We start from the raw sequence: 23,296 nt of genomic DNA on the forward strand, positions 1-23,296 counted from the left end.
CTGTAATTGGTATGAATCATGTTTGACACAGGTTTCAGCCGTCTTTTGTACAGAAGATACAAAAGTTATTTTGTTCTCACTCTTACCTTTCTGGCCTTAGCTCTCTCACTGTTATATTCACCTTTTCCTTCACCCTCATGTCAAACAAGACAGTCGAGGCTTGAAATTCCACCTATTCTTAGCTTGTAAGACCACCGCCCTCCTAAATCGTCGATTGGGCGCAATTGTGGAAAATCCTTCCACTCGGTGTGAATTTGGAAACTCGTTTTATATTTTAATACTAATTCTTGCATTTGACACAGCGCCTTATCACATCATTGAGGTGTCTCGAAGCTCCTCACAAGATTTTACTGCAAAACTGTGTATTTGTAGGTGAACGCTGCAGCCAATTTGTGCACAGCACAACAACCTGTTTTCCATTGGTTTTAAACTTATTGCAATAATCCTTGCATTTTATATATCATGTCGTCGAGACATCTCAAAAGAGCTTCACGGAATATGCTGTAAAGTGGATTGATTATATACTTTGTTGGCGAAACGTGGCAGCCAATTGTGTACAGCAGTGTCACACAAACAGTCGTGGATTGAGTGACCAAATTTGTTTGGAGTATTGTCGGCCAGGACATGGGAGAGAAACTCCCTTCTCTTTTCGAATAGTGCCGTGGGAACTTTAACATCCACCTGAACAGGCAGATGGGACGTCGGTTTAATGTCATCCGAAGGTCAGCACCGCCAACAATGCAACACACCCCACCACTACATTGGTGGTCAGCCTGGATTATATGATTCCAAGTCCTGACGTGGGGCTTGAACCCACAACCTTCCGACTCAGAGACGAGAGTGCTGCGCCAGGCTGACCCCAAAAAATAAATTCCAAGGTGGAGTTTAGGAAAGTTTCACAACCCTGCTCAATCTTACATTCCAAGATGAATGGTCTCGAGGCTGGGACTGGGTGATTTCAGGTCTCAGGTGTGCAAAACTGACACCTCATTCACCCAGGAGGAAACCACGTGTAGATCTACATACGTGTTTCACATCAGATACAAAATGACATTTTCTGGGATCATTAGAATTGTACAGTCTTTCCCTTGTGCACCTTATTTTCTTGGTTTATATGTTTCTATGTTTTTAAAGCAGACAGATCATTGTACGAAGATATCGGTTGACTAAAATATCATCTGTGGAAAATAAAATTCAACAAAGATTTGCCTTTTTCTTTGCCTGCCTGAAAGTTTGGTCAGGGCACGTCTGAGAATATACTGTAAAGTGAATTGACTTTATGTTTTGCGGAAGAAACGCAGCAGCCAATTACGCACAACAACTTGCATTTAAATAGCACCCCTCACACAGGGTAGCATCCCAGAGCGCTTGACAGTGGCGGAGCACGACCCCGAGCCACGGAGAGGGGGAGATGACTTTAGACACGGTCGAAGAGGAAGGTCTACAGGCGCGACCTGAAGATGGGAGAGGAAGGGGCAAGATGGAGGGATAGAGTAAGAGTATTGCAGAGTTTGGGGGAATACTGGCTGAAAGCGCGGCTACCGCTGGTGGAACGGAGGGTATGAGAGACATGCAGGAGGCCGGAGCCAGTCGAATGGAGGTAGTGGCCAGTGGGTTTCAGGTCAGAGAGGTAGGTGACAGGGCATGAAGGGATTTGAAAACTAGTGTGAAGATCTTGAAATCGATCCATTCAGCATTAGGGAGCCAGTGAAGCCTGACTAGAACTGGTGTGATGGGGGTACGGAGATTAGTGCACGTGAGTAAGCAGGCGGCAGAGTTTTGGATTAGCTGGATCTTGCGCATGGTGGAGCTGGGGAGATTGACGAAGAGTTATTTGAAAAGACGAGTCAGGAGATGACGAATACATGGACAAGGGTTTCGGCTGGGTCTGTGGTAAGGTATGGTCGGAGGTTGGCAGTGTGGCAGCAGTGGAGGAAGGCAGTCCTGTTGGGACCAGATCTAGAAAGGAAAGACAGTTGTAGGTCAAACCTGATGTCTAGGTTGCGCACTGGTACATCATTTAAGGGATCAGCCAGGGAGGTTGAGGAGGACAGAAGACGTTGACCGGAGCCAAGGAGTGTTGTCTTACAACATCTTGTCTTGTCTTACAACATTTAGTTGTAAGAAGTTTGCACTCATCCACACCCTGATGTCTGCCAGACAAGCCAACAAAACATCGGCGGACCTGGATTCACAGCTGGAGGAGGAGAAGTAGATTTATGTGACATCCACACGCATAGAATCAGAATTATACAGTACAGAAAGAGGGTATTTGGCCCATCATTCTGTGCTGGCTCTTTGAAAAGAGCTATCCAATTCAATCCCACTCCCACGCTCTCTCCCCATGGCCCTGGAAACTTGTTCTCCCAAAATAATTATCTACTTCTCTCTTAAGTTGTTATCAAATTGGCTTCCACCACCCTTTCAGGCAATGCATTCCAGATCCAATCAACTCGCTGTGTGAAACAATTTCTCCTCACCTCCCCTCTATTTCTTTTAACAACTATTTGTTGGTGTCCTTGGGATATTGAAACACCTGCCAGTTGAAATAGTTTCTCCTTCTTCACCCAATTGAATCCCCTCATCATTTTGAAAACTTCTATTAAATCTCCTCTTAACCTTTTCTGCTCCAAGGAGAATAATCATAGCTTCTTGAGCCTCTCCTGATAACTAAAGTCCCTCATTCCTGGTACTATCCTGGGAAATCTCCTTTGCACCCACCCACCCAATGCCTTGACATCCTTCCTAAAGTGCGGTGCCCAGAACTGGACACAGTCTCTCGCTGAGGTCTAACCAGTGTTTCATAAAGGTTCATCATAACTTCCTGACTTTTGTATTCTATGCCCTATTTATAAAGCTTAGTGTGCCATATGTTTGTTTAACAGCTTTATCTACGTGTCCTGCCATCTTCAAAGATTTCCTTATATGAACCCCCAGGTCTCTCTGTTCTTTCACCCACTTTAAGATTATACCATCAGCTGATATCGCCTCTCCTCATTCTTCCTCTCAAACAACAACAACAACAAGATTCCATTTATAGAGCGCCTTTCACGTCAGGAGGACGTCCCAAGGCGCTGCACAGTTGGGTCATGACCCGAGCAGGGGGAAATGGTCAGGGTGAGGGGAGGGAAGGAGGGAGCGAGGAGGGGGGAAATGGTCAGGGTGAGGGGAGGGAGGGAGGGAGAGAGGAGGGGGGAAATGGTCAGGGTGAGGGGAGGGAAGGGAGGGAGCGAGGAGGAGGAAGAGAGTCGAGAGGGGAGCTGAAGGCACGGTCAAAGAGAAAGGTTTTGAGACCGGCCTTGAAGGAGGAAAGGGAGGAGGCGGCGAAGGCACTGGGGATGGAGTTCCAGAGCCTCGGGGCTGAGAGGCTGAAGGCCCGACCACCGATGGTAGGCGGTTGGGGCGGGGACGTGGAGCAGACCGGAGCCAGAGGAACGGAGGGTACGGGCAGGTAGGTAGGGGGATAGTAGGTTGGAGAGGTAGGAGGGAGCAAGGCCGTGAATGGCCTTGTAGGTGAGGATGAGGATCTTGAAATCAATCCTCTGGGGGATGGGGAGCCAGTGGAGGTGAGCGAGGGTGGGAGTGATGTGGTCGCGGTGTCTGGTGCGGGACAGTACACGAGCTGCAGAGTTCTGAATGACCTGCAGCGTGGAGGGAGGTGGCGGGAAGGCCGGCGAGGAGAGAGTTCCCATAGTCCAGCCTTGAGGTGACAAAGGCGTGAACCAGGGTTTCAGCGGCGTGAGGGGTGAGGTAGTGCCGTAATCTGGCGATATTCCGGAGGTGATGGAAGGCGGTGCCAGTTGTGGTGCGGATGTGAGGGAGAAAGGACAGCTCAGGGTCGAACAAAACGCCGAGGTTCCTGACTGGCTTTGAGAGGTGGAGAGTGCAGCCTTGGATGCTGATGGTGTCAGCGCCTGAGGTGCGGAGGCGCTGACGTGAGCCAATCAGGAGGGCCTCGGTTTTTCGCACGTTGAGCTGAAGAAAGTTGTCTCTCGTCCAGAGACGAGATGCTCAAAATGCATCACTTCACATTTCTCCACATTAAACTTCATCTGCCCCGTGTCTGCCCATTTTACCAGTCTGTCTATGTCCATTTCCAGTCTGCTACTATCCTCCTCACCATTTGCTACTTTTCCTAACTTAGTATCATCTGCAAACTTGGAAATTGTACTCCCTATACCCAAATCCAAGTCATTTATATAGATCGAAAAGAGCAGTGGTCCTGAGGGATACCACTGCACACTTCCCTCCAATCAGAAAAACAACCGTTCACCACCATACTCTGCTTTCTGTCTCCCAGCAAGTTCTGTATCCATGTTGTCCGTCCCTTTAATATCATGGCCTTCTGTTTTGCTTGCAAGTCTCTCATATGGCACTTTATGAAACTCCTTTTGAAAATCCATATAAACTACATCAACTGCACTACCTTCATCCCCCTCTCCGTTAGTTCATCAAAAAACTATCAGGTTTGTTAGACATGATTTGCCTTTAATAAATCCATGTTGGCTGTCCTTTATTAACCCATATTTTTCCAAGTGAAAATTTATTTTGTCCCGGATTATAGCCTCTAGAAGAGACAAGTGGAAGTTTACCCCATGTCTTCGGATGACAGAAGAGTCCCATAAACTGTCGTGGATTGAGTGACTAAATTATTATTTTTATTTATTTTTGAAGGGACTATTACCCCTGGAAAAACAATCCACCAATTGACTAACAACCAGATTTCTACTTACTTCTAGGTAAACAGATGTGTGTGAGGTAAGAAAATTTGCTCAACCTTTCGCCCTGCCCAGGAATCAAACCTCTTTTTTGCGAGGTGAGTGTTCTATAATAATAACAATAATCCTTGCATTTGATATAGCGCTTTTCACGTCGGGATGTCGTCCCAAAGCGCTTCACAGAACACACTGTAAAGTGAATGGACTGTATATTTGTGGGCGAACGCGGCAGCCAATTGCGCACAGCAATGTCCCACAAACAGTCGTAGATTGAAAATGACCAATTTATTATTGTTTTTGGTTTTGGAGGGATTATTATTAGGCTCTGTGTGGAGTAAGGAAACTTGCCCAAGGTTTGGCCCTCTGCCTGGAATTGAACTCAGGTCTCTCACTTGCAAAGCGAGTGCTCTAACCACTGAGCTGCAGGACTCCACAATTTCCCTGTGTATAATTATAGACAGATATAATTATATCTGTATAATTCTATAGAGAATTAGATGCAGGCTGGTGAGAGCCAAGGCTTGGGGATACAGCTGGAATATATAAGAACATAAGAATTTGCTGATGAAAGAAGACAACAACAACAACAAGATTCCATGGACCAAGGTCCATCCAGTTCACCTTCCACTATTTTGGCTGTCGCTTGACATGGCATGTCGCAAACTATAAATTGTATCCCGAGATATTATTTCCTAACAGAAATCTATCTAATTTGTTGTTGAAAGACTCAACATTTTCTGCTTCCACCATCTCCCTAGGGAGTCTGTTTCATACATTTACTATTTAATCTGCTAAAACTGTAATTTGACAATAGAAACTCTCAGATAGTAATCCTTGCATTTGATATAGTGCCTTCGGATGTCTCAAAGCACGTCACAGAATATACTGTTAAGTGAATTGACTGTATATTTTGTGGGTGGAACCCCAGCAGCCAATTTCACACAGCAGTTTCCCACAAACAATCATGGATTGAGTGACCACATTTTTTTATGTAATGGATAGTGAGAGTACTGGGGGCTCAGGTTGATTTCCTCTCCTTAAGCTTGGGACACTGAGGCCAAATACAGCCTGAACTGGTGCCCTGGTTCAGATATACGAGAGAGAGAGAGAGAGAAAGCTTCACTCCATCAGCGTGGACTGGATTGGGCCACAGGTCACAGAGGTGAGCAGACCCTGCACAAATCCTTTTTGCTCACTCTATATATAATCATTGAAGTCTGGCTTGATTGGTGTTGAGATGTGCCGTGGAATCTTAGTTAAGTCAGCAGACATGCCTGAGCAGGACGGCTCTTTGTTGGTTACCCTGACCCCAGCCCAGGAATGCAGACAGGAATCCCAGCCGCAGGTTCCCCGCAGATGTTTGTGCAAATTACTTTCTCATGTTGCAGCTCAGAACATGAGAGCTGGTGGCTGGTTTGGATTACCTGACGAACAAACTTCCCCAGAGTCTAAGACTGTTTCAGATCATTACAATAGAATCACAGGGACAGGAGTAGGCCATTCAGACCCTCGAGCCTGTTTCATCATTCTGTCAGATCATGGCTGATCTGTACATCAACTCCAATTACCCGCCCTTGCCCCATAAGCCTTGATACTCTGACCTAACCAATATCTATTCACCTCTGTCTTGAAAATATTAAAGGATCCAAAATCCATAGCCTTTTGGAGAAGAGAGTTCCAGATTTCTACTATCCTTTGGGTAAAAAACTGCCTCCTGATTTCACTCCTAAATGGCCTAGCTCTAATTTTATGATTATGTTTGATCTGTGGCTTGAGACGTCCTCCTGACGTGAAAGGCGCTATACAAATGTAATCTTGTTGTTGTTGTGGTGGGAAATCTTGAAATCTACTAAGATTGCACAGAATTAGAATTGTGGCGGGTGGAGGTATTCATAGCGAGTGTCTGAATTTGGAAGCTGTTATTCCACTGCTCCCAAAAAGAAATTAAAAAATTTGATTAAAAAATCAAAATTAAAAATAATAATAATAATCCTTGCATTTGATATAGCGCCTTATCACAACAGCCTCTTGCGCTTACATAGCGCCCTCCACACAGGGAGATGTCGATCACATCATTGAGGCATCTCAAAGCGCTTCACAGGATATCCTGTCAAATGGAGTGACTGTATTTTGTGCGCGAAATGTGCAAAATTAAAAGAAAACGAAGAATATCCTGCAGTTCTGCTTGATCTTCAGTTTGAAGATAATAATAATAATCCTTTCGTTTTTAATATAAGAGTCATGATAATCCTTGCAATTTGATATAGCGTCTTATCACTTCTTCGAGTCACCTGAAAGCGCTTCACAGAATATACTTTAAAGTGAATTGACTATACTTTATGGGTGAAATGCGGCAACTATTAGGGCACAGCAGGTCCCACAAACAGTGGTGGATTGAAGCGACCAATTTATTATTTATTTATTTATTTTGAAGGAATTATTACCCCTGGAAAAGCAATCCACCAATCGACTAACAACCGGGTTCCTCCTTACTGCTCGGTAAACAGAGCGGTGTGGAGTAAGGAAACTTGCCCAACATTTCACTCTGCCGGGAATTGAACCCAGGTCACTCGCTTGCGAGGCAAGTGCTCTAACCACTGAGCTACCATATATATAGCGCCTTATCACATCTTTAAGGCATCTCAAAGCGCTTCACAGATTATATTGTAAAGTGAATTGAATATATATGTTGTGGGCGACATATATAAAGATGATTGGGTCTCACAGGCTGAAAATAAGTCGAATTTTTGAGCCTCACCACACGATCTCCAAGTGTCCGGTGGAGCCCAGCGAGGACCAGGTGATGGAGTGAGGAGGTTTGTTGGATCAATGTGGGGTCAGCTCTGCCAGAGGTAAAGGGTGGAGCTGGGGAGTCCAGCAAGTGGAGCACTGGAGAAATCTCTCCTGGAGGTGAGGGAATGGTGGATGATGAGTTTCAACAACAACCACAACAACTTGCATTTGTATAGAGCTCCTCACGCAGAATAGGGTCCCAGATCTGAGAGACAGTGCTGGAGCACAGTGCAGGGGATGAGGAGGGGTTTCTGCAATGATGGACTGGGGGAAGAGTGAGGTGGGGGCAGAGACATCTCTCAAAATGTCTTGCCCTCTGACTAGGGTGACCACATACGTCCCTGATTTCCAGGGACAGTCCCTGGATGAGGTGTTGTGTCTCTGGGGCCAAATTAGCCCTTCTTGAGTTGAGCCACAAACCTGAGCAAGAGTAATAACATTCTGAAACAGAGACACTCATCATTTACAAGAATGATGCCAGGGATGAGGGATCACAATTATGTGGAGAGACTAGAGAGCCTGGGATTGTTCTCCTTAGAGCAGAGAAGGTTGAGGAGAGATTTAAAGAGGAATTCAAAATTATGGTGGGTTTGATAGAGTAGATAGGGAGAAACTGTTTCCTCGGTTGGGTGAGTCAGTAACCAGAGGACACAGATTTAAGATAATTGGCATAAGAACCAGAGAGAAGATGTGGAGAATTTTTTTAACCAGCAAGTTGTTATGGTATGGAATGCACTGCCTGAAAGGGTGGTGGAAGCAGTTCAATAATAGCTTTCAAAAGGGAATTGGATATGTACTTAAAAAGGAAAATGTTGCAGGGCTGTGGAGTAACAGCAGGAGAGTGGGATTGGTTGGATAGCTCTTTCAAAAAGTGGGCTCCTTCTATGCTGTAGGATTCTATGATTCTATGATGAGTGAAACATAGTCATTAATCCAACAGGCTTCTCCAGTACCTGCCAGCATCAGGGATAGTAGTGAGGGCAATGGTTTAATATATACGTGTTCCCCGGATTTGGTTCATAAAATATGCTCACCCTGCCTCCAGCTAACTTTACAAAACTTCAATAATAACCCTTACATTTGATAAAGCACCTTATCATGTCGTCAAGACGTCTGAAAGCACTTCGCAGAATATACTGTGGAGTCCTGTAGCTCAGTGGTTAGAGCACTCGCTTTGCAAGTGAGAGACCTGAGTTCAATTCCAGGCAGAGGGCGAAACCTCGGGCAAGTTTCCTTACTCCACACAGAGCCTAATAATAATCCCTCCAAAACCAAAAACAATAATAAATTGGTCATTTTCAATCTACGACTGTTTGTGGGACATTGCTGTGCGCAATTGGCTGCCGCGTTCGCCCACAAATATACAGTCAATTCACTTTACAGTGTGTTCTGTGAAGCGCTTTGGGACGTCCTCCCGACGGGAAAAGCGCTATATCAAATGCAAGGATTATTATTATTATTATTATTACTGTGAAGTGTGACTTATGTTTTTTTGTGGGCGAAATGCGGCAGCCAAGTCCCCACAGCAATGTCCCACAAACTGTGGTGGATTGAGTGACCAAATCATTTTTTTTTTTGAAGGGATTATTAGCCCCGAAAAAGCGATCCATTGATCGACTAACAACCGGGTTCCTACTCACCGCTGGGGAACAGAGACGCGCGCAGTACGGAAACTTGCCTGAGATTTCTCTCTGCCGGGGAATCGAACCCGGGTCCACTCGCTTGCGGGGCGAGTGCTCTAACCACTACACGTCAGACTTTCCCAGACCAGGACCTGCTTTCCCTCCGCCAGACATTTATTCCGATCCATTTTAGAAGCCATTTTATTTAATTTGATATGATCATTTGTTTATCCAATCGCCTGCCTTTCCTGCCAGTCCGGATGTGGGTGAGTTCAGCCGCTGTCTGTCACACAGGGCCTTCCTGGGTTAGGGTTAGAGAGAGAAAACTACTGTTAGCAAACCAGGAAGTAAGTGGTGGTGAGATGTTTTTCAGGGGGGATTAAGATCGCAGCTTGAAACCCCCCCCCACACCCCCCACCCCCACCCCCACAGCCTCTCCTGTCTGTCTGTGCTCAACCTTTCCGCTTCCTGTAACAGGGCTGGAAACTTGCCGGGGATACCGGGATCGTAGTCGGGGAGACAGCGGCTCAGACAGACAGACAGACAGACAGTGAGAGAGAGTCTCGGGGAGAGAGAGAGAGAGAGAGACGACATTGTTGCCGGAAACGCTGTCAGTCGATACTTTGTGGCCTGAGCCCAGTGCAGTGGATACATTGTTGCCGCCTTTGCCCCAAGTGGTCACTGCCGCTGGAATCTTGGGTCCCGGTTGGATACAGTGTTGCCGTTGATACATTGTTGCGGTCGATACATTGTTGCCGTCGGTACAGCGTTACCTGTCGCCTCTCCGCCGATACGGTGTTACCTGTCGCCTCTCCGCCGGTACAACGTTACCTGTCGCCCCTCCGCCGATACGGTGTTACCTGTCGCCCCTCCGCCGGTACGGTGTTACCTGTCGCCCCTCCGCCGGTACGGTGTTACCTGTCGCCTCTCCGCCGGTACGGTGTTACCTGTCGCCTCTCCGCCGATACGGTGTTACCTGTCGCCTCTCCGCCGGTACAGCGTTACCTGTCGCCCCTCCGCCGGTGCGGTGCCGCGGGGACTGTGATGGCGAGTTGCAGAGCTCCCCAGTCCGGGGATGATTTGCCTCCGGACGGATCGTGCGATGTGTGCGAACCCGACGAGGCTCGAACCGCTCTCAAGGTGTGCGACACCTGCGCTCTGTCCTTCTGTCAACTCCACGCCGAGGAGCACGACGCCAAACCGTCCAGCAGCCAACACGGCCTCCGGGACTTCAGGGCGGCCGAGGCGGGTCCCGCTGGTGCGGTGACCCCCAGGTCCCGGGGGGAGGGAGAGGAGGGGGTCCCGGGCAACCAGCAACAGGAGGGGCCCCACTCCGGCTCCGGCTCCCAACAGGACGAGGAGGAAGAGAAGAAAGGGGAGAGGAAGAAATGCCCAGAGCACAATCAGGAGATCACGTTGTACTGCAAAGACGATGAGAAGATTATCTGTGTGCTGTGCGCTGTGGGGCCACACCGGCAGCATGAGCTCATCACCTTAGACGAAGCCTATGTGGCTTTCAAAGTAAGTTCAGGGGCATCTGCGGAGTCCTGTTAGGGCAGTGAGTGGTTAGCGCACTCGCCTCACGGGTGCGAGGACCTGGATTTGATTCCCGGGCAGGGTGAAACCTTGGGCAAGTCCACCCGGCAGTACGTAGGAACCCGGCTGTTAGTCGATTGGCGGATCGCTTTTCCGGGGGTAATAGTCCTTTCAAGAAAATGTAAATGAGAATAATTCGGTCGCTCAGTCCGTGACTTGTTTGTGAGACGCAGCGGCGTGCAATTAGCTGCCGCGTTTCACCCTCAAAATACGCAGTCATCGCACTTTATTCTGTGAAGCATTTTGAGACGGCTCGAAGATGTGATCGGCCGCTATATCAAACGCAAGGATTATTATTAGTATCTCGTGGCAGACAGTGACAATTCCCTGGCTTCCTGAACACAACACATCAACACACAGGCCTCACTCATCGCACACCCCAGACCGCGTCTTAACTGAGATCTCAACCGATCTGAGTTTAACACAGTCTACAAGGAAAGTAAAGGGAACTTGTATCACCACACCTGCTCTAATCATCTGATGTGTTGATCCAAATAAAGTGGTTTCCTTAAACTGTACTCTATAAACTTCACCCATCAAACCTCACCCCTTAGACTCCATTCCTGCCCATACTGTAGAGTGACAGTCTGAGATCAGTGGTCAGTTAGAGCCCCTCAGTAATAACAATAATAATAATAATCCTTACATTTGATATAGTGCCTTATCACATCTTTGAGATGTCTCAAAGCGCTTCACAGGATATACTGTAAAGTGAATTGAAATGTGCAGCGGAGGCCCACAAACAGTCATTACTTTTAATTTTTTTGAAGGGATTATTACTCCCGGAAAAGCAATCCACCAATTGACTAACTACTTGGTTCCTTCCTACTGTTTGATAAACAGAAGCGTGTGGAGTAAGGAAACTTGTCTAAGGTTTCTCCCTGCTCGGGAATCGAACCCAGGTCCTCTCGCTTGTGAGCTGAGTGCTCTAACCACTAAGCTACAGAACTCCAGTAACTCACAGCTTTGGACCCACTGATACTCCTCCCCTATACCATCACTGTGTGATTTAGAAACCCATTGCCAATCTCAAGCCCATTTCAAGCCCAGCTCCTGGCACTATGTGACCGTCTGCCTATCACACGTGTCTCCCACACACACGGACGTGAGGCAGAATCTGACCACCCTGGCTATCATATATGTCACACACATGACACAGAATGTGATCATTCTCCCTATTACATGTGTAACACACACACATGTGTGTGATGCATGTGTGTGGCAGGATATGACAGCTCTGCCTATCACACCGCAGAATTCAGACAATATCATTCTATTAGCTGTCTTTCAGCCAATGTTCTCCTCTCCTGAGGTGCTGTCTCCATAACCTCTCCACCACTGCCCACCCCGGGGCAATCAGTCACCCTGAGCCCTGGCAGTGAACGTTGGCAGATTATTTCACTGTGTGTGTGGGGGTGGAGTTTACACCCCCACTGTCCTCACCTGATCACACCCGGACACGTCATACCCAAAGTGTAACCTTTCACCTCTCTTGCAGAACCGACCCCCTGTTGACATGAAGTCTGCCATGACGGGGATGGTGGATCGCCTGCGGGCAAAGAGTCAGGATCCTCACGTAAGTTACCCCCCCCCACCTCGCATTCCCCTCCCCCACACATTCCCCTTCCCCTCACCTTTCCCCCTCGCATTCCCCTCCCCTTCACATTCCCCTCCCCCTCACCTTTCCCCCTCGCATTCCCCTCCCCCTCACATTCCTCCCCCCTCACCACAGGCTCACATTCCTCAACCCTCACACCCATACGGGTTATAGACAGAGTAAAGCTCTCTCTCCACGCCGTTTGTCCACACTTCCAGGTCAGTGAGAGGCCTGGAGAGCTCAGCAGTGAGCTGGGTGTCAGTGTGACTGGGCTGTGTGTTGGCTGAGTGAGTGGCTGATTTCAGCAAGTGTAACACGACTTTCAATTAAGCTTGTCATCCGCTACTGACAGCCTGACAGCCTGACTGCCTCCCCTCTCCCCAGAGAAAGCTATTAGCATATTAGCCATTCTGCAATGGCTTAAACACATCTCCTGTGCACAGAGAGTTAGAAGTGGATCCCACCCTCACTCCACCACAACAACAATATTGGCAAGTTTCGTTACGCCACACATTTCTGTTTACCTCGCAATAAGTAGGAACCCGGTTGTTAGTCGATTGGCGGATCACTGTTCCAGGGGGAATAATCCTTTTCTAAAAAAAATGTTATCACTCAATCCACCGCTGTTTGTGGGACACTGCTGTGTGCAATTGGCTTCCATGTTTCACCCACAAATATATACATTCACTTCACTTTGCAGTATTTTGGTGAAGCGCTTTGAGACGTCTCGAATACGTGATAAGGCGCTATATCAAATGCAAGGATTATTATTATTGTTGTTGTGAGTGATCCCAGCCTCTGGGGAGGATGTATAGCCTGCGGTGACTGTGACACTGCTTCCCATTGTTTCCCAATGATCCCGTCACTGAGCCGAGCTCCGCACCGGGAATCACAAGCGGCAGCCTCGGGCAGGACATGTCACAGGGTATTAACATCAGCTCATTGTGTGGGGTCATTGAAAGCTCCTCAGTTATAAGGCGCTATATCAAACGCAGGGATTATTATTTATTATTATGTTGGTGACAGGTTGTGTTGGTGATGACTGTGGCTGTGCTAGTGATAGGTTGGGTTGTGTAGTGACTGGCTGCTGTTCTCTGACAGGTGACACAGGAAGAGATGATTGAGTGTGTCCAGCAGGAGTTTGCTAAGATCAGGCAATTGCTGTGGGAGGAGGAGAGGAAAGCACTGCACATGGTGGACCTGCAGGAGGCGGTGGCCACGGCACACGTAGCCGAGCTAATTGCAGACATCAACGTGTCCATGGGCAAACTGACCGAAGAGATGGAGGAGATCACCAACCAGCTCAACACCTTCAACCAGCTGGCGCTGCTCAAGCCACAAGTCATCGGCCAGGTGAGGGTGAGGGGGCAGCAGATGAAGTGGGCTGAGGGGGAGGCAAGGGGTGGAGCTGATGGGGAGGAGAGGGGGGATTAGGCAAGGGAGGGGACAGGTAGGTTAGGGGGTGCAGGCAAGGGGGAGGTCAGGTGGAGAAATTAGATTGTAAAATACAGTAAACTGATAACTCGTTGCTCCAAGGGAAACGGGCCTCAGTAGTGACAAGTTATCAGGAGTGTGGGCGAGTTAGGCATGCACATAAATACCTAAATAAATGTGGCTGGGATATTGACAACAATGATGACTTAAGTGGTAGTGACCAGTTAAGTCAGGATCGGGTTATCGGAAATTTATTGTACCCAGAATGTGTCTTGACAAACTATATGTGTGTGTCTCTCTCCCTCTCTCTTTGACTCTCTGTCTCTTTGATACTCTCTCTTTCCCTGTCTCTCTCTCCCCATCTCCCTCCGACTCTCTCTTTTGTCTCTCTCTCTCCCTCTCTCCCTCCCCCTCTCTCACTTTTTTTCTCTCTCTCCTCCCCTCTCTCTCTGACTCTCTCTCCAGCACCTTGGGATGTTCTTCTGATGTGAAAGGTGCTGTACAAATGTTGTTGTTGTTGACTCTTTCCCTCTCTCTCTCTCTTTCTCTCTGACTCTCTCTCTCTCTCTTTGCAGGATGGGGAAGCCAAACCCAGGTATGGAGTTTCTGTTTGTAGGCTGACTTTGGCTGCAGTACGACCTCCCAATAACTGGGACCCTTTCTCACTCGGGAATTCTGTTCCCACAAGATCTGATTCCTGTCCTCTTGGAAACTATTGGGATTCGGTATAAAGGAATCACATGAAGACATCTGAGTATATCTGAAGCCCCAACAACAACAACAACTTGCACTTATATACCAGTTCTGACAAAGGGTTGTGGATTTCAAACATTGACTCACTTTCTCCATAGACGCTGCTTGACCTGCTGAGTTTTCCCAGCTCTCTCTATTTTTGTTGCACTTATATAGAGCCCTGCATGCAGAGTAACGTTTCAGAGCGCTTTGCAAGGTTTATAATAATTATAATAATAATAATAATGCCTGCAAAGCGCTCTGAGACTCTACCCTGCATGGAGGGCGCTATATAAGTGCAATTTGTTGTTGTTGCATTTGATATAGTGCTTTATCCCATCCTCGAGATGTTTCAAAAGCATCACCGAATATACTGTTGAGTAAATTGACCGATAATTTTGTGAGCAAAACACGGCAGCCAATTGCGCAGAGCAGTGTCCCACAAACAGTTGTGGATTGAGTGACCAAATTATTACTTTGAAGGGATTATTACCCCTGGAAAAGCGATCCGCCAATCGACTAACAACTTGGGTTCCTATTTACTGCTAGATAAACAGAGGCGTGTGGAGTAAGGAAACTTGCCTAAGGTTTCACCCCCATATCCCAAATGTGACCTTTACGATGATCCATACGATTTGAGAATAACATCTCTCAGTTAGGAGTGATTTTTTTTGGGTGTCTGGCACACACGGAAACCCATCACCGTTGCTTAAGAGTAGCCAAACCAAGCCGAGAATTCCATGCATCTCACCTACACATGGAAATCCCAGAGGTAGATTGTTGGAATGGAATGCACACACTCTCTCGCTGCTTAAACAAATTTGAAGGGGTAATACTATTCGGTGCAAGTTGGCAAGAACCAAGGCTTGGTGGCAGAGTGTGTGTTGGGGTAACCACTGGAGTCTAACCAGCTAAAACCACATAGCTTGCCATTGATCAGAAGTGCCCTCCACCCTTCACAGTCCACTTTCCAATCTCCTTCTCACCCTTTGCGCCCCCCCAACCTCACACAGGGCGGGGTCTGATACACCAATGTTAAGCTGAGCATATATGGCGGGGAAGGTGGAGGAGTGACCTTGTTAAGGGGGTAACCTTGTTAATAAAGGATGGAATAAAAACAGTAGAGAGGAAGGGTTTCAAATCAGATAACCAGGATATAGGGACGGTATGGGTAGAATTACGAAATAACAAGGGGCAGCAAACATTAGTGGGAGTAGTTTATAGACCCCCAAACAGTGATCACAGCATAGCGCAGGGTATTAATCAAGAAATTAGAGGAGCGTGTAGCAAAGGTAATACAGTAATAGTGGGTGATTTCAATCTTCATATAGATTGGGAAAACCAAATCGGCAAAAGTAGGGTAGAGGAGTTTATAGAGTGTATGAGAGATAGCTTTCTGGAACAGTACACTGAGGAACGAACGAGGGGACAGGCCATCCTAGACCTTGTATAACGAAACAGGGCTAGTCGGTAATATAGATATTAAGGCTCCTCTAAGGCAGAGTGATCATAACATGATAGAAGTTAGTATTAAGTTAGAGAGTGATGTAGTCAAATCCGAAGCAAGGGTCTTAAATTGAAATAAAGCTAACTTTGTAGGTATGAGGGAAGAATTAGCTAAAATAGACTGGGGAATTAGATTAATGGATATGACAATAGACCAACAATGGCAAATGTTTAAAGATGTAGTGCATAATTCTCAGTGGTCACATATTCCCTTGAGGAATAAGAATACCACAGGGAAAGCAGTTCATCCGTGGCTAACTAGAGCAGTTAGAGAAAATATAAAACTAAAAAAAAGGCCTATAAAACTGCCAAAAAGAGTAGCAAACCTGAGGACTGGGAGTGTTTTAGGGACCAACAAAGAAAAACCAAAAAGCTCATTAAGAGAGAGAAAATAGATTATGAGGGCAAGCTGCTAGGAACATTAAGACAGATTGTAAGAGTTTTTATAAATGCATTAAGAGGAATAGGCTAGCAAAAGTAAATGTGGGTCCATTACAGGCAGAGACAGGAGGAATTAACAACAACAACAACAAGATTCCATTTATTGAGCGACTTTCACGTCGGGAGGACGTCCCAAGGCGCTGTACAGTTGGGTCAGGACCCGAGCATTGGAGAAATGGTCAGGGTGAGGGGAGGGAAGGGAGGGAGCGAGGAGGGGGTAGAGAGTCGAGAAGGGAGCTGAAGGCACGGTCAAAGAAAAAGGTCTTGAGACCGGCCTTGAAGGAGGAAAGGGAGGAAGCGGCGAAGGCACTGGGGATAGAGTTCCAGAGACTCAGGGCTGAGAGGCTGAAGGCCCGGCCACCGATGGTAGGGCGGTTGGGGCGGGGGATGTGCAGCAGACCGGAGCCAGAGGAACGGAGGGTACGGGCGGGTAGGTAGGGGGATAGTAGGTCAGAGAGGTAGGAGGGAGCAAGGCCGTGAGCCTTGTAGGTGAGGGTGAGGATCTTGAATTCGAATTTGAATTGTGTCTGATCTTCCAAAATTCTTTGGATTCTGGAACGGTTCCCGTTGATTGGAAGATGGCAAACGTCACATCACTATTTACGAGGGGTGGGAGAGAAAAGATGGGGAACTATAGACCAGTTAGTCTGACATCAGTGGTAGGAAAATTAAGGATATGGTAGTGGGATACTTAGAGGATCACAATATGATTAGACAGAGTCAACATGGCTTTACAAAACGGAAGTCATGCTTAACAAATCTTTTAGATTTTTTTGAGGACATATCAAGTAGATTAGATCGGGGGGAATCAGTGGATGTAGTGTATTTCAATTTCCAAAAGGCATTCGATAAGGAGCCGCATAAAAGGTTGATCCACAAGATTAGGGCCCATGGAATTAAGGGGAATATATTAGCATGGATTGAAGGATGGCTAACGGGAAGAAAACAAAGAGTAGGGATAAATGGGTCCTTATCAAATTGGTGGGATGTGACTAGTGGAGTGCCACAAGGATCAGTGCCTGGGCCTCAACTATTTACCATCTACATCAACGATCTGGATGAGGACATCGAATTTAATATATCCAAATTCGCAGATGACACTAAACTAGGAGGGAGAGTAAACACCGAGGATGACATTAAAAAAATGCAACGAGATATAGATAGGCAGGTGAGTGGGCAAATAGGTGGCAGGTGAAGTATAATGTAGGGAAGTGTGAAGTCATCTATCTAGGAAGCAAAAACCGTAGAGCAGATTATTTTTTAGGAAGGGAGAGACAAGATAGTGTCAGCGTTCAGAGTGACTTGGGTGTCCTTGTACACCAGTTACAAAAAGTTAGTTTGCAGGTACACAAGCAATTAGGAAGGCTAATGGTATGTTGGCATTTGTTACAAAAGGGTTAGAATATAAGAGTAGTGAAGTCTTACTGCAACTGTATAGGGCCCTGAGACCGCACCAAGAGTATTGTGTGCAGTTTTGGTCTCCTTATTTATAAAGGATGTACTCGCCCTCGAGGGGGTACAACGTAGATTCACTGGGTTGGTACCGGGAATGAGGGGGATCAGTTATGAGGATAGGTTGAGCAATTTAGGGGTATATTCTCTAGAATATAGAAGAATGAGAGGTGATCTTACAGAAACCTATAAGATTATTAAGGAGCCCGACAGAATAGACAGTGGGAGACTTTTTCCACTGGTTGGAGAAACTATAACCAGGAGTTACAGTCTTAAAATTCGGGGTAAGCCCTTTCGCACTGAGTTGAGGAAAAACTTCTTCACTCAGAGGGTAGTGACTTTATGGAATTCTCTACCCCAAAGGAACATATTCAAGACTGAGATTGATAGATTTCTTGTGGATAAAGGGATTAAGGGATATGGGGATAAGGCGGGAGGTGGAGTTAGAATAGATCAGCTATGATCTTATTGAATGGCGGGGCACAGGCTCGAGAGGCCGAATGGCCTACTCCTGCTCCTAATTCTTATGTGACTGGGAATGGACAGCCACCACATGGCACGTTAATAATTCACCAAACCACACCGAATGGCTCTGTCAGCGTCCCATCCTGGTGGCTCTGAGTGGGAGCTGTGCTCACAGCTGTAACATTAGCATCGCATGGCGATGAATAATTGAGGCTCTGAAACTCCTCATGTCCCCAGCAACACATTCAATCTATTAACCATGTTGAGGAGCTCTCCACCCCCCCACCACACACATACCACACTTAACTGGGGCCGTGGGTCAGTCACTCACAAGAACTACATCGAGTCCTGTAGCTCAGTGGTTAGAGCTCTCACCTCGCAAGCGAGAGGACCTTGGTTCAATTCCCGGGCAGGGCGAAACTTTGGACACGTTTCCTTACTCACATACCTCTGTTTACCTGGCAGTAAGTAGGACTCCGGTTGTTAGTCGATTGGCAGATCGCTTTCCCGAAGGTAATAATCCCTTCAAAACAAAAACAAAAATTTGGTCGATCAATCCATGACTGTTTGTGGAACGCTGCTGTGCACAATTGGCTGCCGGGTTTTGCCCACAAAATATACAGTCAATTCACTTTACAGTATATTCTGTGAAGCGCTTTGAGATGTCTCGAAGATGTGATAAGACACTAAATCAGTTGCAAGGATTATTAAGGATTATTATGTTAGCTGCACAGAGACAGATTGAGTGTTGGACACCCGGGAGCCATCTCCACATTAAGACAGGATAAACAGGCCTCATCTCATACCCTCCTGTTCAATCAAATTTCTCGTGTATAATTCCCTGTGACTGGGGCTGAGCTCCCAGCCTCTCAGCAGCTCCTGTGTGCAGTTTCTCTGGTTGCTCGCAGATGCCCTGTGGCCTTGCGCTTTGCGGAGAATCCTGGTTCATTAGCGTTTCACAATCTAAACCCAAATGGGCAGCCTTGTCTGCCTGTTGCCATGAGAACCTCAGGCCTGAGCATCCCTGCTGATGGGTAAACAGCTCCCAATGTAGCCGCTGTTGAAATAGAAACACAGGAAACAACGCTTGGTCTCTGTTTCCTCCCCGTGGTTAAAGGGGCTGAGAGTCAGCACTCAAACACACAACACATTGCCAACATCCTTACACTGCACATACAGCCCACTAACCCAGATACCTAGCAGTTAGTAGAAACCCCGTTGTTAGTTGATTGACAGATCACTTTCTTGGGGTAATAATCCCTTCAAATTAAATAAAGAATAAAAAATATTTAATAATTTAGTCACTCAATCCACGACTGTTTGTGGCTGCCACGTTTCATTCACAAAGTGCACGGTCAATTCACTTTACAGTATATTCTATGAAGCTCTTTGAATCTCTCGAAGATGTGATAATGCGCTATATCAAACGCAAGGATTATCATTATTATTACCTCCCTCACGTGTGTGTGTGTGTGCGTGTGTGTGTGGGTGCGTGTGTGTGTGTATGTGGGTGTGTGAGGATGCATCGCTCCAGGGAGAGAGAGCGCGTTCCATTCCAACAATATATCTCTGGGATTTCCATGTGGAGGTGAGGTGCGTGGAATTCTCAGTTTGGTTTGGAGACTCTTCAGCACGGTGATGAGTTGCCGTGTGTGTCACACACCCGCCTGTCCAAAGAAAAAGTAGCGCACGGACAAGCGGAGTTTGCACTGAATACCGTGCTCTGCTCACACTCGGTGGAGCTGTGTCCGACATGTGTAAATGTATTACACAGAACCTCTCTGCCGCTGCCTGTGGCTGGGCTGTGATTAGCCTGGCAGAGGGAAGGCCAGGGAAGTGCGCGAGACAGACAGCTGCATTTACATGTTAAACACACACTTCCTAACCACCTGTCAATCTCGTGTCACGTTGATAGCACTGCTCTCTCTGGGTCAGAAGCTTGGGCTCAAACCGCACGTTGGGGATTTGGTTTACTTTGGCTGCATCATAGGCAGTGGTCACTGGGTACACCCCACCCCCCCACCCTTGTCTCCCCCACCCCCGTCCCCCTTCTCGGTGTTATTTTGGCTTAAGGTGACACATAATTGTAGGAAATATTTCGGCCCTGATTTGGAAAGTGTTTCTCCGGATGCGGAAACAAACGGCTTCAGAACGAAACATCTTCCCCAATTCTGCCCGATCTTAAACCTCACAGCAGCCTCAAAGGCTGGGACTGAATGGAATTTGGGGCCTCTGATCGCTGCTTAGCGGAGGCCGGGGTGGGTATCAGATAAGAATAAGAATAATCCTTGCATTTGATATAGCGCCTTATCACGTCTTCGATTTTAAAGCGCTTCACAGGATATACTGTAAAGTGAATTGATTGTGTGTTTTGTGGGCAAACTGAGGACAGGGTGTAGCACCTCCCACTCCCGCCACCACCCACCCAACCGCTCACAGTCTGCCAGCACCGAGTGCAGCTGACAATCTTCAGCTGTGTGTGAGCTGTGAGTGTGAGCTGTGTGATCGCACTTGGCACTCGTTGAGCAGCTACTGTCCCACTTAACAACCAATTCTCGCTCCTTAAAGGGGCAGCAACAACTCCTCGGTGACGGTGTGGACAGACTGGCCTCGCTGTGTGTTCATAAATAATATTTCTTGCATTTAATATAGCACCTTATCAAGTCATTGAGATGTTTCAAGGCGCTTCACAGAATATACTGTAAACTAGATTGACTGTATATTTTGTGGGCAGCCAATTGCTCACAGCAGTATCCACAAACAGTCGTGGATTTATTTGAAGGGATTATCATCCCCGTAAAGTGATCCGCCAATCGACTAACAACCAGGTTCCTACTTACTGCTGGGTAAACAGAGGCGTGTGTGTGGAGTATGGAAACTAAGGCGAGTAAGGAAAGTAAGGAGACTCTCTTGTCTCTGCCTAAGGTTTTGCCCTCCCTCCTCAGTGATCGAACCCGGATCCTCTCGCCTGTGACGAAAGCGCTCTTAACCACTAAGCTACGCGACACTCCATGACGTGTGTTGGGTTAATTAACCTGCTGTCCTCTCCCCACAGGGGTAACGTACACCGAGATGGGCCCCCTCATCCAGGGAGGGGCGGAGGGTCCGCTGGGCACCCCAGTGCCACCGGGCCATGAAGAAGAGGCTGGCGTGTGGGTCAGGTGAGCGAGGGGAGGGGTCTCCAGGGGACTGAGTGAGTGCACGCAGAGTGGGGGAGGGGGGAATCCGTTCGGTTCATTGTGGGGGTGTATCACTACCTGGAGAGTATGTGTGTGGGGGTGGAGGGGCGGGGGCAGGATGGGGAATCAATACCTGGGGAGTGTGTATGTGGGGGGGTGGGCAGCAGTACCCAGGGAGTGCGTGGGGTGGGGGAATGTTTGGGGGAGCGGTCAGTCCGAGGGCGATGGCGTGTTTCCTTCTCACCCAAACGTCTCACTCCCACTCTGTATCTCCGCAGGGATTTCTGAATTGGCTGCTTTTCCCATCTTCCTGGAAGATGTCAAGTGCGTGTTTAAGCCTCGAAACCCGGAAATTCCTGAACGCTGATCACTGGTCTCCTCTCAGTTTCAGGTGGGGAGGGTGGGGGTGGGGGGGGGGTTGGGTGAAAGATTGACAACTCAGGTCCTAGGACATTCCTGATCTTGCTATTTATCTGCTCATTAATTATAGTTATTTAGTTTTTTAAATCTCGCTCCACGGCATTCCATGCCTGTCTATCGCGTGCAGATGGGTTGGTGTGTCTGCCCTGAATAAAGCCTCCACACCAACCCCACTCCTCCAGGCTCCTCAGACCCCCTCACCGACCCCCCCAGACCCTTCTCCACCCCTCGACCCCTCCCCCTCCATTTCCCCCAGACCCCTGCCCCCCCCCCCCCCCAAGACGCCTCTCCCTCCGCCCCCAGACACCTCCACCTCCAGATCCCTCGGCCCTCCCCAGATTCCCCCGCCCAGACCCCTCCCCAGACCCCTTGCCACTCACAGCAGCGACCTTTACTGTTCACCAACCAGCCGATTCAGTCTTGCCACGTTGCAGCACCCACCAGGCACATACAGCCTGTGATACACTTTCAGATCAGTGTGGTGTTTGGTCAGCGTGGTATCTGACACAACAACAACAAATTGCATTGACGTCCTGTAGCGCCTTTCAAGTGGGAGGACGGCCCAAGGCGCTGGGGTGCATGGAAGCCAATTACCATGCTTAACAACCAGACAGAGAGTTTCACATATAAGTGTGACCCACACATGGGGAAATCCTGTGTGTGGAATGGACTTGCACTCTCTCCCTGCACCCAGCTCACCTCACCCCAGGGAGTATTAGGCTCAGGTTGATGAGAGCCAAAGCTTGCGATGGTCTGGGGATGAAGTCTGGAGTCTATAGGAGTATCTGTGGTGCGGTCTCTGGGGTGGTGTGGTGGGTGGGTGTGGTGTTGGTGCATGTGTGGGGGAGGGGTGTGTGGGTCTCTTGGGGGATTGGGTGAGGGCGGAGTGTGTGGGAGGGTCTCTTGGGGTGGGGGTTGGGGGGGTGTTTGTGAGTGGGGGAAAGGGTCTCTTGGGGGGTTTGGGTAGGGGAAGGTCTCTTGGGGGGAGGGGTGTTTGGGGGAGGGTTTCTTTATAGGGGGGTGTGGGGGAGGGGTTCTTGGGGAGGGCTGTGTGGGGGTGGGATTCTTCGGGGAGGGTTGTGCGGGGAGGGGCTCTTGAGGGAGGGGTGTGTTGGGGAGGGGTTCTTGGAAGGGTTTGGGGTTGTGAAACCTGTTGTCTCTGGCAATGATGAACGATGTTGCTTCTTGTAGGGGAAAAAAAGCATTAAACCTCTTGGTTCCTCATTGTGGTAACTCCCACACGGAGACAATGACTGTAACAGAAGGTGGGGGAGGTGGTGGGGTCGGGGGGAGGAGGGAGGGAGCAGGGGCGAGAGCGAGAGGGGAGTGGGGGCTGACAAG

At 48.0% G+C, this 23,296-nt stretch overlaps 1 protein-coding gene across 1 annotated transcript; it reads left to right on the forward strand.

The window, feature by feature from the left end:
* The first annotated feature begins 10,046 nt into the window (after nucleotides 1-10,046).
* Nucleotides 10,047-21,931, forward strand: trim44 (tripartite motif containing 44). Its single transcript, XM_042341662.1, has 6 exons — nucleotides 10,047-10,654; nucleotides 12,228-12,305; nucleotides 13,428-13,679; nucleotides 14,336-14,355; nucleotides 21,412-21,517; nucleotides 21,814-21,931. The coding sequence occupies exons 1-5, from the start codon at nucleotides 10,178-10,180 to the stop codon at nucleotides 21,491-21,493; spliced, it is 909 nt and encodes a 302-aa protein (XP_042197596.1). The 5' UTR covers nucleotides 10,047-10,177; the 3' UTR covers nucleotides 21,494-21,517; nucleotides 21,814-21,931.
* The last annotated feature ends 1,365 nt before the right edge of the window (nucleotides 21,932-23,296 follow it).

This window comes from Callorhinchus milii, unplaced genomic scaffold (assembly GCF_018977255.1).
Source record: "Callorhinchus milii isolate IMCB2004 unplaced genomic scaffold, IMCB_Cmil_1.0 Scaffold17, whole genome shotgun sequence".
NCBI classification, from domain to species: Eukaryota; Metazoa; Chordata; class Chondrichthyes; order Chimaeriformes; family Callorhinchidae; genus Callorhinchus; species Callorhinchus milii.